We start from the raw sequence: 14,443 nt of genomic DNA, 5'->3' as shown, positions 1-14,443 counted from the left end.
GGGGCTTGAACTCAGGGCTTGAGCACTGTCCCTGAGCTTCTTTTGCTCAAGGCTAGTATTCTACCATTTGAGCCGCAATGCCACTTCCAGCTTTGTGTGTGTGTGTGTGTGTGTGTGTGTGTGTGGTACTGAGGAATTGAGCCCTGGGCTTCATGCTGCTAGGCAAGCACACACCATAAAGCCACATTCCCAGCCCTGCATCCAGAACTTTCTCTTAACACTTCGTTTCCTCTTTCAGGAGTCGGAAAATTCAGATCCGAAATATCCCACCTCAGCTCCGATGGGAAGTGAGTGTCCGGGAACCTCCAGTGGGTAGGGTAGGGTAAATCTGGGTCGCCTTAGCCGAAATGGATGAGAGAGATGCCCGGGGTTCTGAGGAGGGCAGGGGGAGGTTCTATCCTTCACTGCGGGATCCAACGGTGTGTTGAGAGGCATTACAGAGGTCAGAAGGATGTGAACCTTAAAACCTAGTGCTGACAAGAATGGATACAGGAAAACCGGGCGCAGTGGCTCATGCCTATAATCCTAGCTACTCAGGAGGCTGAGATCTGAGGATCAAGGTTCAAAGCGAGCCCGGGCACTAAAGTTCATGAGACTCTTTATCTCCAATTAACCTCTAGAAAATGGGAAATGGGGTTTGGCTCAAGGGTAGAGTGGTAGCATTGAGGTGAAGAGCTCAGGGACAATGCCCAGACCCAGGGGTAGGGCGGTAGCCTTGAGCTAAAGAGCTCAGGGACAGGGCCCAGGCCGCGTTCAAGCCCCATGACCCACCCAAAATAAATAAATAAATAAATAAATAAATAATAATAATAAGAAGAAAATGGAATTAGGAGCTCTGTCTCTTCCCTCCCCACTTTCACAAAGTCCCTTAATGCGGAGCTCAGGCACATTCCTGAGAAGACACTGACCAGTGTCACCATCAGTAAAGATCCCAGAGAGAGCAAACGGATAGGTGGTGATACTCAATCCCCATAGTTGGCTCTGCCTGTGTTCCTGGGTCTTGGACCATGTGGGGACCAATCCTGCAGTGCTCATACTCCTCTTCTCTACACTCCCAGGTACTGGACAGCCTGCTGGCTCAGTATGGTACAGTAGAGAACTGTGAGCAAGGTAAGACTGGGCAGGGTGAGGGATGGGAGCTGGGACTGGCCTCCTGGGGGGCGCTCATGCTCTCCTGCTCACTTGTGCACTTTGCCTTTGCTCTGCCAAATGGGCAGCGCCTGCAGCCACTGCCTCCTTCCCATCGCAGACTCCCAGGCTCCAAAGATGGTATCAGTAGTTTTAGAATGGAAATTACTGTTCCCCTGAGCAAGTTAGTGAGTAGTCCTTTCTTGGTTTTGGTTGGAATAAGCAACTGGTCACTTCTGTCCCTCCCTGCCTTTCTCCTGAGCACATGCTGGGCAAGCGCTTTCCACGGATCTACATTTCCAGCCTTGGTGCTTTTTTTTTTTCAAACCATAAATGCCAGACACAACTAACCCACACAGCATTGCCCAGCATTGCCCACAGCAGTGATGAAACAAGCAGCTTCGAGACCACACAGGCTCACTTCTGCCAGGTGGTAAAGATGCTGGCATATACTGCCTTTGAGCAGGGAACATTTGGTCTTGTTCAACCGTAGAGAGAGCCTGCAAGTCTTCTTCTTCTTCTTCTTCTTCTTCTTTTTTTTTTTTTTTTGGTCATCGGGCTTGAACTCTGGGCTTGGGTGCTGTCTCTGAGCTCTTCAGATCAACATGATCACTCTACCACTTTGAGCCACAGTGCCACTTCCGGTTCTCTGGTGGAGATAAGACTCACAGACTTTTTCACCCAGGCTAGCTTTAAATCATGATCCTCAGATCCTCAGCCTCCTGAGTAGCTAGGATTACAGGCGTGAGCCCCTGGCCCCTAGCTACAAATCTTTAATTTCCCACTGTATGCTGGCCCTGAACTCAATCCTCCTGGCCCAGCCTTCTGAGGGCTAGGATTACAAATGTATACCACCATTGCTGTGTGTGTATGCACATGCATGCATGCATATGTACACTTATATACATGTATAAGTATATGTAAGTATATACACATATATAAACATATATAAACATATATATATATATATATATATATATTACTAAGGCCTCCTACTCTTTTTTCCTCATAGCCGGAGCTTTACTGCTTGAGCCACACTTTCTTTTTGCTCTAGATTCTTTTCTTTTTGCTGGTTAATTGGAGATAAGACTTTTTCTGGCAGGCTTTGGACCTTGATCCTCAGATCTCAGTCTCCTGAGCAGCTGGGATTACAGGAGTGAGCCACCAGCGCCTGGCCCCATGCTTGATATCATTTTTATCATTTCTACTGGCAGCCTCCTCCTGATCAGGGCCAGAGGGGTTAAAGAGTGACCTGACTCATCAGACATCTCAGCCTCAGGGTAGTAGAGGCTTGTAGTACCTTAAGGACTCAAGTTCTCAAGACATTGACTCATTACAGAGATTAATTTTATTAATTTAAATCCAGAAATGTTTGTCCCAACTCTTGGAATTCTATTACTGGCTAGCCAGCTGTTTGCCCTCTTTGTAAGAAAGAATATGTGAAGGAATGAAAGAAAAACCAAAAATCTGGTCAGTATTCCATTCCAGGCCTGGTGACTTCCCAAAGGGGTGATCACCCATAGCCCACAAATAGCCCCTCCTGTCTGTCTGTCCCCTCAGCACAACTTGGGTCAGTCTGTCCTTGAGGCTCTCTCAACTTCTAGATTGCATCTGAGTGTTTTCACATCTCTTCAGCCGTATCCCTGCCAGCTAATTCTTGGGATGTTTGTTTCCTTCTGTATGTTGCTGATTTCACCCCAAGTGTAGTTTGACTTCCAAGGGTGAGTTCGGTTCTTAGGTGTTTACGTGCATTGGTTTCATTGCACCGATGCTGATATTGCAGTTTTATACCCTTTATAAGCAGTTCTGTACTGCTTTTTGGGGGGTGCTGGTTGGGAAAATCCTAGGAAAACTAAAGAAATGCAGGAAATGTTAGCTTGAATCTTACAGTAGCTCTGGTGAAAAGGTGCCCCAGGGAAAAATTGTTTTTGACTTTTTCTTCCAGGTATTTCATAAGCTCGGTATTCTGCTGATTGCCTTCTTGACCTAAGAACACGGGATGGGGTTAGGGGCCTGTGGGCGGGGCTGCAGATTTCATCACCAACACTGTCCTGTCTCCACAGTGAACACCGAGAGTGAGACGGCGGTGGTGAATGTCACCTACTCCAACCGGGAGCAGACTAGGCAGTGAGTACTTTGGTGTGGGGAGAGGCACGTTTTCTCAATGTGGGGTACTAGGGCCCTCTGCTTGAATTTAGATGGTAGGTAGGTTGAGGCGCCAAAGGAAACTCCAAGCAGGCTGGGTTCTGATCACCCAAGCCAACCCTAGAGTCCCTCAAAAGGTCTTTGAGTGCCCTTCACTTCCTATATGTTAGAGATCTCAAAGGCTCAGAAGTACTTCAGGATTGACGGCAAAACACACTAAAGGGAGAGGGACCCAAAACCCTCTCTGGGGACCTTTGGGGAAAAGGTTGTTGCAGGTTCCTTTGCTGTGTTGATGGCGCCATCTAGTGTTTGCTAGGAGGAAATTTAAGATTTAAAAAAAGGATTTATTTTTGGGTCTTAAACCCAGGGCTTTGGTGCTGTCTTTGAGCTTTTTCACTCAAGGCCAGCACTCTACCACTTTGAGCTGCAGTGCCCTTTCTGGTTCTCTGGTGGGTTCTTTGGAGGTAAGAATCCAATCCTCAGATCTCCGCCACCGGAATAGCTAGGCATACAGGAGTGAGCCACTGGTGCCTGGCTAAAAAAAATAGAAATGTTTAGGCTGGGAATGTCACTTAGTGGTAGAGCACTTGCCTAACTTGCATGAAGCCCTGGATTCAAGTTCTCAGTGCTACATAAACAGAAAAAGTCAAAAGTGGTGCTGTGGCTCAAGTGGTAGAGTGCTAGCCTTGAGCAAAAGAGGTGCAGGGACACAGGGACAGTGCCAGGCCCTGAGTTCAAGCTCCAGGGTCTGGCAGAAAAAAAATAGGGGCCGGAAGTTTGGCCTAGTGGTAGAGTGCTTGCCTTGCATGCACGAAGACCCGGGTCCAACTCCTCGGTACCACATACATAGAAAAAAAAGCTGGAAGTGGTGCTGAGGCTCAAGTGGTAGAGCCCTAGCCTTGAGAAAGTCCAAGGACAGTGCTCAGGCCCTGAGCTCAAGCCCAGGACTGGCAAAAAAAAAAAAAAAAAGAAAGAATCTTTAAATGTCTTAATTACTTTTCCTTTGGTCTTCCTGCCATATAGACTGGACTGTTACTTAGTGGTCAGTGGGGTGTTGAAAGGGTGGTGATCATGTTTTCTGTGCGTTCCTGGTGTAACTCCATTGACTTCTTACACCACGTGTGACCGGCACGGGCTGGAATGAACAACAGCCTCTCCTCCCGTCCCCAGAGCCATCATGAAGCTGAACGGCCACCAGCTGGAAAACCATGCCCTGAAGGTCTCCTACATTCCTGACGAGCAGAGTGCACAGGGCCCCGAGAATGGGCGCCGGGGAGGCTTTGGCTCCCGGAGTCAGCCCCGCCAGGGCTCACCTGTCGCAGCAGGGGCGCCAGCCAAGCAGCAGCAAGTGGACATCCCCCTTCGGCTCCTGGTGCCCACCCAGTATGTGGGTGCCATCATTGGCAAGGAGGGCGCCACCATCCGCAACATCACCAAGCAGACCCAGTCCAAGTGAGTCTCGGCTATGGGGGGCGCAGGGAAAGCCAGTACCCAGGGAGGCCTTTTGGAAGCATGTTGGGGGCATCAGTGCTTCGTCTTGGGAAATGTGGCTGGTTCCATTCAGGGTTCATTGCCTCTAATCCTGCACAAAAGCTCAGAGACAACCTCCAGACCCTTGAGTTTCAAGCTCCTAGGAATAGCACCAAAAAGGGGGGACAGGAGACGGGGTGGGGCACACCACTCGTCCTTATCGTCATAAATCTCTTAGATACTTGTAGCTGAGGCAGTTATTGTTTACTTACTTGTTTTTCTTTTGTGTGTTTTTGTACTGGGGCTTTGTTTAACTTGAGGTCTGCATTGTTTTGGTCATCGGTTTGAATTCAGGGCCTAGGCACTATTCCTTTGCTCTTGTGCTCAAGGCTAGCAGTCTTTCACTTTGAATCACAGCACCGCTTCTGAGGTTCTTTTTTTTTTTTCCCAGTCGTGGGCTTGAGCTCAGGGCCTGAGCACTGTCCTTGGACTTTCTCAAGGTTAGAGCTCTACCACTTGAGCCTCAGCACCATTTCTGGCTTTTTTCTATGTATGTGGTACCGAGGAATTGAACCCGGGTCTTCGTGCATGCTAGGCAAGCACTCTACCATTAGGCCAAACTCCCGGCCCCACTTCTGAGTTTTTGGTTTTTGTAGTTTTGTTTTTTTTGCAGGTGGGGGGGAGGGGGAAGGTTTGAACTCAGGCTTGAACTCTGCCTGAGCACTGTCCCTGAGCTCTTCAGCTCCATCCTACCCTTGGAGCCAAGCCCCACTTCCCGTTTTCTTTCTTTTTTTCTTTTTTGTATATTTTTTAATTGTAATTAATAGAAGGGTTACATTATATTTGCCAGATAGAAGGTGCATTACTTTACAAACATTGCTATCCTTTCTCATGTTTTTGTCTCTGTTTTCCCTCCCCCCAACCCACTTCCCATTTTCAAGAGGTTAATTGGAGATAAGAGTCAGGTCCTTTTGTGCCCGGACTGGCTCTGAACCTTGATCTTCAGATCTCAACCTCCTGGGTAACTAGGATTACAGGCGTGAGCCACCACACATAACTACCATTTCTGGTTTTTGAGTGGCTAATTAGACATAAGAAAGAGTCTCATTGGTGACTTTTCCTGCCCATGCTGGCTTTGAACTGCAATCCTCAGATCTCAGTCTCCTGAGTAGCTAGGATTACAGGTGTGAACCACTGGCTGGAAAATGTAGTTTCAAGTTTGTAGCCTTTGTCCCCACTCTGGCAGCTGTATAGACTTCATTCTTGTCTTCTTGTCATTGGCCACCCCCTGAAAGAGACAGCTGGAACAGTGGCTCTTTCCCTTCCTAATCTTGCCTTGTGCTAGCAGAGTGGGTTCAGTATCTTTGTTTAATGGGAAATGGGAAAGCGTGAAGATCATTTTGACTAGTGGCAGCTGACTGGCTCTCCTCTTGTGGCCCTCAGGATAGATGTGCATAGGAAAGAGAACGCAGGCGCAGCTGAAAAGGCTATCAGCGTCCATTCCACCCCCGAGGGCTGCTCATCTGCCTGCAAGATGATCTTGGAGATTATGCACAAGGAGGCAAAGGACACCAAAACGTAAGGCTCTGCTTACATCTTCATGTCACATCCCCCCCCCACACACACACACAATTTTCTGTAATGTTGGCCATCAAACCCAAAATGCCAGGCAATCCTCCCTGGCTGTCTCTGATCTGTGATCGGCAGATCTCACCTCCTCAGTAGCTGTAGAGTTATAAGCATGAGCCACCTGGCACGTGTGGTGTACCAGCAAAAACTCTGCAGGGCTGTATGGCCAAGACCATTGGAAAGACACTTCAGTGGCTCTCTGTATGTGTATGTTTGTGGGGGGGGGGGGCAGGAGAATACCACCACAACTTCACAACTTGAACTTAGGCCTGGCACTAGCTCAGCTTGCTTGCTCATCAGATGCTCTATCACTTAAGCCATGTCACCAGCCTAGCTTTTTGGCTGGTAATTTTGGAGATGAAGTCTTGAGCTTTTTCTGTTTGGATTAGTTTGTAACCATGGTCCTCCCATCTCACTCTCCTCAGTAGCTAAGATTGGAGGCATGAGCCACTGGCACCTGGCGTGTTGTGGTATTTTTGTAATTTTCTGATGGATGGTTTGCATCCCCCTGGTGGGATGGCTGCATGACACAGTCTGTGCTGCTACTGTTGATGGAGGTCCTGTTCTCCACTTCTTCCCCAGGGCTGACGAGGTCCCCCTGAAGATCCTGGCCCACAATAACTTCGTGGGGCGGCTCATTGGCAAGGAAGGGCGCAACCTGAAGAAGGTGGAACAGGATACGGAGACGAAAATCACCATCTCCTCGTAAAGCTCCTATTTCTTGCTTATTGGTGATGTTGGGTGGGGCGTGGCCTAGGGTCATCTGTGTTAAACTGTCCAGTCCTAACATCTCTCCCCACCTTGCGACAGAGCTGTTTCTGCTTGTATAAAAACAAGGGGTGGGGAGTGGGCAGGAGTTTGGCCTAGTGGTAGAGCACTTGCCTAGCAGGCACTAAGACTAGGGTTCGATTCCTTGGTACCATACAGGGAAAAGCCAAAGTGGGCTGTGGCTCAAGTGGTAGAGCACTAGCCTTAAGGAAAGCCCAAGGACAGTGCTCAGGCCCTGAGTTAAGTCCCCAGAAAAAAAAAATCAAGGAAGTGGCAAAGAGCATTTTCTTACTCTGTAAGGACTAGGGCTTGCCTATCGTCTTTATGTGGCAAGGAGTGGTCACTGCTGTAGAGGAGAATCTTCTGTTTTCTTCCCATCTTGTTACTTTGCTCTCTTCTGCATCCTGAAGTGAGCCTCCAATCGAAGAGCCAGACTTCAGAGCATAGGCCTCTGCCATGAAGAAGTTGACAAGCCTTGACCCTTTCCAGTTAGTATGGTGGGACTGCCTGTAAAAGCTCTGCATTAGTGCTGAGTGCTTGCTCTACCTCTTGTTGCTCAGAGGCTACTCTCAAAAACACAGGCAGAGGGTAGCCTTGCTTAGGCCATCAGCTTTCCTTGCTTGCCAGCTGATTGTAGCCTTCGGTTATTGGCTTTATTCAAATACCTTTCTACTTGCCTTGGCAAGAAATGAGTAAACCTGGATTTGTTTGGTCCAGCTAGGCCTGGGTCTGTGCTGCCTGAGAAAGCTTAAGACCACCTTGCTCTTGGGCCAGGTTGCAGGACCTCACCCTCTACAATCCAGAAAGGACCATCACTGTGAAGGGGGCCATCGAGAACTGCTGTAGGGCTGAACAGGAGATCATGAAGAAAGTTCGGGAGGCCTACGAGAACGATGTGGCTGCCATGAGCGTGAGTGCCAGACAGCACCTCTCTGCACCCTTCCCCAAGCTTGTGCAAGGGCAGTAGGCCCTGGGTGTGTGGCCTTGGAGCTTCCTTTGCACTTCTGAACCTGTTTATTTGATTTTTTTGAGATGGTGGTGATGGTATTTGGGATTAGATCAAAATCCTGAACCTCATATCTTAGGCAAGGGTTCCACTGCTGAACTACAAGCTTAGCCCCACAAATTGGGTGGGTGTTTTGTATATTTGGATCCTAGTACTGGCCTTAAAGTCAGAATCTGGGTATTGTCCTTTAACTCTTGTACTCAATGTTGGTGCTCTACCACTTGAGTCAGAGCTCTACTTCTAGCTTTTAGTGGATTAGACATAAGAGCCTCACAGACTTTTCTGTTCTGGCTGGCTTCAAATGGAGATCCTCAGATCTCAGCTTCCTGAGTAGGAAGCATTACAGGTGTGAGCCAACAACTGGCTTCAACTAATCACCTCCCTCCCCCACTGACGGGGATGGGTGTGTGCACGCTGGGCGGGGGGAAGAGGGGAACATTTCCCACATTGGCTGGTGTGCCACGCCTCCAACGCTTTTAACTATTTTTTAAAGGCAGGAGGGTTATGTCTGTAAGTGTGGATGTGTGTGAAGTACATGACAAAAAGGTTCAGAACCATCAGTGGACGGGGCAATTAAAAATGAGGGCTCCCTGATCTCACATAGCTGGTTGTCCTTTTGGATCGGGGTGTCTGTTCGTAAGCCAGTGAGGACAAAACACACACACACACCCCTTTTGGATCGGGTGTCTGTTTGTAAGCCAGTGAGGACAAAACGCACACACACACACACCTACCTCCATGTCCCAAGGAGAGCCTGTATCAGGCAGGTCTATATGCAGAAGCACATGGTTCTCCATTAGCAATACTCCCTTTTCCATTCAGCTAGGCCCATACACCAGGGCCCCCACAGGCCCTTGAGAGAGCGAGCTCACCTGTTCCTCACCGTTTTTCCCCAGCTGCAGTCTCACCTGATCCCCGGCCTCAACCTGGCTGCTGTCGGTCTTTTCCCAGCCTCGTCCAGCGCGGTGCCGCCTCCTCCCAGCAGCGTTACTGGGGCTGCTCCCTACAGCTCCTTTATGGTAGGTGAACCTCTCCTTCCAGGGGATCTCTGTGCTGGGGAGGTTGACAGGTAGAGGGATGGAAGATCAGGGGGTGCCTCCCCCCCCTCCCCGCCCCAGCTCCCAGGCATCAGCTCTGGCTCTTTGCACAGTCCAGGCAAGGTTGCTGCCTGGATGTTGGCAGCACTTTTCCTTCCTCTTCCCTGTAGCCCTGCTGGGTTTAAGAGCTAAATGGCTTGCAGCATCCTTTGGCAATCCGGGGTGCAGTTGTTCCTGCAGCTCTTCCTCATTGGGAAGCTTCAAGGCAGGGGAGTGGAGAGGCTCCAGTCCTGTGCCCTCTGGCCCTTGGTAAGGAGACCTCTGTCCCGACAGCAGGCTCCGGAGCAGGAGATGGTGCAGGTGTTCATTCCCGCGCAGGCAGTGGGTGCCATCATCGGCAAGAAGGGCCAGCACATCAAGCAGCTGTCTCGGTTTGCCAGCGCCTCCATCAAGGTGATCTGCCTAGTCATTTCCCTGTGCTTTGGAACATTCTTCATGCCTAGTTAGGGCCTTTTCCCACTGAGCCAAAGGCCGCCTTGCTTTGATTGGCTTAGTCTCTGCATCTGAGTCTCGTGGCTGAGCAGGAGAATGGTTAGTGGTATACAGAGAGAGTCCTAGCCCTACCCTAGTGTCCCCCAGTGAGCCCCACTCTTCTGGTAACTGGGCCTGGTGAGTGGCCGGCTGTGTGATGTTAGCTGTCGTTCAGGGTCCGTAGGTCCAATGTGTAGGCGAGAGAGCAAAACCTGTTGTGCAGAAATAAGTGTGAACCTAAATCCATTTGTTAGTGTGGTCTTCAAAAGCCTTGTTAGTTCAGGGGAGAACCTGTGTTTTTGCCTCTTGGGAGGAACACCCGCTCCTATTCCCCTGGAACTGAGATGGGGAGGGACAGGAAAGTCCTGTTGAAACTTAACAAAGCCAGCCTTCTAGCCAGCCACTTAAGCCTTCGTAAAGGCCTGGTTCTGGTGTCTGTATACACAGCAACTTGGCTTGGGGCGGGGGCAGGAGGTGGTGTATTTGTTCTTCCTTCCCCTGGGCAGTGGAAGTGAGTGGTGAGAGGGGACCAGAATGGAGTGGATATAGAGGGGTTCCCCTCTTAGAGGTACCTCTTTTTTTTCCCCCAGTCCTGGGATTAAGCTCAGGGCCTGAGCACTGTCCTTGGATTTTTCTCAAGGCTAGAGCTCTACCACTTGAGCCTCAGCACCACTTCTGGCTTTTTCTAAGTATGTGGTACTGAGGAATCGAACCTGGGTCTTCGTGCATGCTAGGCAAGCACTCCACCACTAGGCCAAACTCCCAGCCCTGGAGGGTACCTCTTTACCAATGTTTTGTGTTTTAGATTGCTCCACCTGAAACACCTGATTCCAAAGTTCGAATGGTTATCATCACGGGACCCCCAGAGGCCCAATTTAAGGTATGATTTGGTTGCTTTTCCAAGCTGGAGAACTGAGGTTTAGCACTTTACACGTGCAGGACTAAAAGCAGATGAGAGGGCAGCTTCTTAGCTGACAAATATTTGGCACATCTTTCAGACTTGAGTGTAGATATGCAGGTCTATGGGGGAGCAGGGTTGGTTGGGTTTGAACTCAACTGAGTTCCTTTGCTCAATGCTAGCACTCTACAACTTTGAGCCATAGTGCCACTCCTGGTTTTCTGATGGTAAATTGGAGATAAGAATCTTACCAACTTTGCTACCCGAGCTGGTTTCACACAGTGATCCTCAGATCTCAGCTTCCTGAGTAGCTGGAATTATAGGTGTGAGGCGCCAGTGCACAGCGGTGGCTACTTTCAAGGTGGCACCAACTTACTTTCTGTGGTCATTTTATTTCTGTGTAATTTCCCTTTCCGATTATTGGTTAAGGTGCTGTCTTACTTTTGCCTGGGCTGGCCCTGAATGGCCACCTTTATCTCTGCTTCCTGAGTAGTAGGGATTGCGGTGATCCATCTTCTAGGGTGAGGAGCACACGGGGTCTGCACGTTTCTGCTCTTCCCTGTCCCCACAGATTCATGGCCTGCTGATTAACAATGACTCACTTTCTGCAGGCTCAGGGAAGAATCTATGGCAAACTCAAAGAAGAGAACTTCTTCGGTCCCAAGGAGGAAGTAAAACTGGAGACCCACATCCGGGTCCCAGCCTCGGCAGCTGGCCGAGTCATTGGCAAAGGTGGCAAAACGGTAAGTCCGGAGAGCTGGTGGGGGTGGGGAAGGGGAGATGGGGGGAGTTACCAATAGCTCTGCTGCCCTGGCCTCTGCTCTGCTGCCCTACTCAATTGCACATTCTCTGCTTGCCACTTGGCTTAATTCTGCCAGTGTCTACCTGTTCACCCACTTCCTGCTCATCTCTCCAGTGCCACCGTGCTTTTTGCTTGCTTGCTTGCTTGCTTGCTTGCATTGTGGGTTAAACCTGGCCCTGTGCATGTGCTGGGCAAGTTCTCTAATGCTGCGCTACATGTCTATTTTCTCCATGCTTTCCTGATTGCACTCTGAGATCCTTTCTGGCTGCCTCACCCCCTAGGTGAATGAACTGCAGAATTTAACAGCAGCTGAGGTGGTAGTGCCAAGAGACCAGACCCCGGATGAGAATGACCAGGTCATTGTGAAGATCATTGGGCACTTCTACGCCAGCCAGGTATGTACAGCACTTTGTCCATCTCAGTGGGGTTTCAGGGCCCAGACACAGAAAAAAGTTTCTTTTTTTTTCGTTCTTTTTTTGCTAGTCCTGGAGCTTGAGCTCAGGGCCCAAGCACCGCCTTGGGCTTTCCTCAAGGCTACTTGAGCCACATCCTCTACTACTTGAGCCACATCACCACTTCCAGCTTTTCTATGTGTGTAGTACCATAGAATCAAACCTGGGTCTTTGTGCATGCTTGGCAATCACCCTCCTGGCCCAGAGTCTACAAGTTTCCATGTGTGGCCTAGACAAATCCTTGAGTTATGTAGATCATTATTCTATCCCCCCAGTGCCTTTTTGTTTTTTTGCCAGGGGTACTAGGATTTGAACTTGTGGCCTTAAACTAAGCTGGGCATGATGACACAAGCCTGTATTCTCAAGCACTTGGAAGGTGACATTGAGACTCCTTTAACCATTATTAGGGCTTGAACACAGGGCCAGGGCACACTGTCTCTTAGCTTTTTCCACTCAAGGTTATTCTATCACTTGAACCACAGCTCTACTTCGAGCTTTTTGATGGACAATTGGAGCTCGAGTCCCATGGACTTCCTGCCTGGCTGACTTCCAACTGTGGTTCTGGATCTCAGCTGCCCTGAGTAGCTAGGATTACGGGGGGGGGGGGGGGGCACTGGCACCCACCATGAGACGCTGTCTCATAAAAGGAAAGCGTTTTCTTAATCTAAGGACATACTCCTTTGGTATTTCATTCATATCACTCTAGAGTTTATTTCACTTTTTTTGGCCAGTTCTGGGGCTTGAACTCAAGGCCTGAGCACTGTCCTTGGGCTTTTTCCTCAAGGCTAGCGCTCTATCACTTGAGCCACAGCACCACTTCGGCTTTTCTGTTTATATGGTACCAAGGAATCGAACCTGGGTCTTCGTGCATGCTATCTAGGCAAGCACTCTACCACAAGGCCAAACTCTCAGCTCCTATTTCACATTTTTGCTAAGTTGCCTGTAAGTATTTGAGTATTTACCAGAGTTTATTACTTCAGAACAGCATGGGTTGCTAATATGTAACTATATTAGAGTGTCAGGAGTGCCATTTCAGGTTCATTAAGTTAAGTAACAGTGTTAACCTTGCCCTTGTTTAAACTCCAGTAAATGAGTTTATTCTCTTTTTCCTCCCTAGCTCCTTCCCTTTAGTCACTCTATTGTCCAGTGGATGACCAAGATCCACTTGGAGACAGAGACCTGAAAGTTCCCGTCTCCCACTCCCTCATCCCTGAATTCTCAGTCTTGAAATACTAGTCCGATTGTTGTCAGTACCCCAAGCCTCTCTCCCCAGAGATCTTACCTCTGCCCCCTTGCCTGTTCTTGGCTTCAGATGGCCCAGCGGAAGATTCGAGACATTCTGGCCCAGGTTAAGCAGCAGCACCAGAAGGGACAGAGCAACCAGGCCCAGGCACGGAGGAAGTGACCAGCCCCTTCCCATCCCAGTGACTCCAGAGCAGCGGGCAGAATTGGAGAATGTGCTCTCCCAGCAGGCCTGAGAATGAGTGGGAATCAGGGTCCCCCTGGGCCAGGCTGGAGATCAGGTTTGCCCACTGTCTTGAAAAAGATGTCTCAGTGAGGAACCCTGATCTCCCAGCCATAAACACCAGGCCAACTGATTAACCATACAGCCCACCCTCCAGAACCTCCTCATTACATTGCAATTCTAGCTCAGGGTGCTTTTAAACGTGGATTGTTTAAGGAAGCTGTCCACCCTCCACCAAGAGGGTGGGATAGACCCCAGTGGGGAAAAGAAATAAAATTTCCTTCAGGTTTTTAAAAACCTTAAAGGATGGTTTGTTTCTTGACCTGAAAAAAAATCATCTTTCCAACTGTCATCTCCCTTCTTGGTTTAATTGATGAAAGTTCCTCCATTCTCAGTACCCCGTGCCACACCTCATCTTATTTCATGCTGTTTTGTGTATACTGTTAGAGAAGAAAGAAAAAAAAAAAAAAACCAATGGGTACCAAGGCATTTCTTTGCTTCTGGTAGAATGTGGACAAGATCGATATCTTCATCCGAAGGATAATTTCAGTGCCTCCCTAGCCAATAGGAATAGCAAGAAATGAAGAAGGGGGAGAAATGGGGAGAAAGATGATTAAAATACTAATCCACGTTTAAAAGGAGTAAACCCTTGGGCTGAGGATGGACCTCAGTGGTAGAGCGTTTGCCTAGCAAGTGTTTGGGGCCCTGGGTTCAATCCTCAGTACCATATACGTATATATATATATACACACACACACACACCAAAAAAAAAAAAAAAGAAACAAAAAGAAAAAACCCAGAATTTGTGTTCTATGGCTGAATTGAAAAATTTACACAACTGAAAATATTCCAGTCTGCTGGGCTTCCCCAAGATTGTGCCCTCTAACCCCCACCTCCTGTCTCCCGGGGTGCATGGGGTGTGCAAGGGTAGTACCCAGTGCTCGGCAGGGCAGGGGCTGACCACTGTCCCTGATTCCCATCATTCTCAGGCAGATTTTGTATTTTTTTAAGTGTATTTTAATGATTGGATATGAGCACTGGAAAGGGGATGTGAACTTCCCCTTGTTAAAGCATCTGCTCCACCAAGGACTTGAGTGGCCCTAAGGTGCCCT

At 49.0% G+C, this 14,443-nt stretch overlaps 1 protein-coding gene across 4 annotated transcripts in view; it reads left to right on the top strand.

Moving 5' to 3' along the window:
* Positions 1 to 13,301, top strand: part of Igf2bp1 (insulin like growth factor 2 mRNA binding protein 1) — a 37,741-nt gene extending 24,440 nt beyond the window's left edge. The window contains exons 3-15 of one of the 4 annotated variants that reach the window (XM_090351669.1): positions 239 to 287; positions 1,059 to 1,110; positions 3,192 to 3,255; positions 4,444 to 4,725; positions 6,187 to 6,321; positions 6,955 to 7,077; positions 7,915 to 8,050; positions 9,043 to 9,165; positions 9,520 to 9,636; positions 10,520 to 10,594; positions 11,224 to 11,355; positions 11,696 to 11,809; positions 13,179 to 13,301. In XM_090351669.1, the coding sequence (XP_090207795.1) occupies positions 239 to 287; positions 1,059 to 1,110; positions 3,192 to 3,255; positions 4,444 to 4,725; positions 6,187 to 6,321; positions 6,955 to 7,077; positions 7,915 to 8,050; positions 9,043 to 9,165; positions 9,520 to 9,636; positions 10,520 to 10,594; positions 11,224 to 11,355; positions 11,696 to 11,809; positions 13,179 to 13,271 (1,495 nt within the window). In that variant the 3' untranslated portion in view covers positions 13,272 to 13,301. Of the gene's footprint in view, positions 1 to 238; positions 288 to 1,058; positions 1,111 to 3,191; positions 3,256 to 4,443; positions 4,726 to 6,186; positions 6,322 to 6,954; positions 7,078 to 7,914; positions 8,051 to 9,042; positions 9,166 to 9,516; positions 9,637 to 10,519; positions 10,595 to 11,223; positions 11,356 to 11,695; positions 11,810 to 13,178 lie in introns of all 4 variants that reach the window. The other 3 variants (XM_090351668.1, XM_090351670.1, XM_090351671.1) reach the window with 3 other exon arrangements.
* Positions 13,302 to 14,443: the final 1,142 nt, after the last annotated feature.

The sequence above is a fragment of the Megascapheus bottae genome, chromosome 17 (genome assembly GCF_031878675.1).
Source record: "Megascapheus bottae isolate mThoBot1 chromosome 17, mThoBot2.hap1, whole genome shotgun sequence".
Taxonomy (NCBI): Eukaryota; Metazoa; Chordata; class Mammalia; order Rodentia; family Geomyidae; genus Megascapheus; species Megascapheus bottae.
Note: the sequence above shows the minus strand (reverse complement) of the source record. Positions and strands in the feature narration are given on the sequence as shown.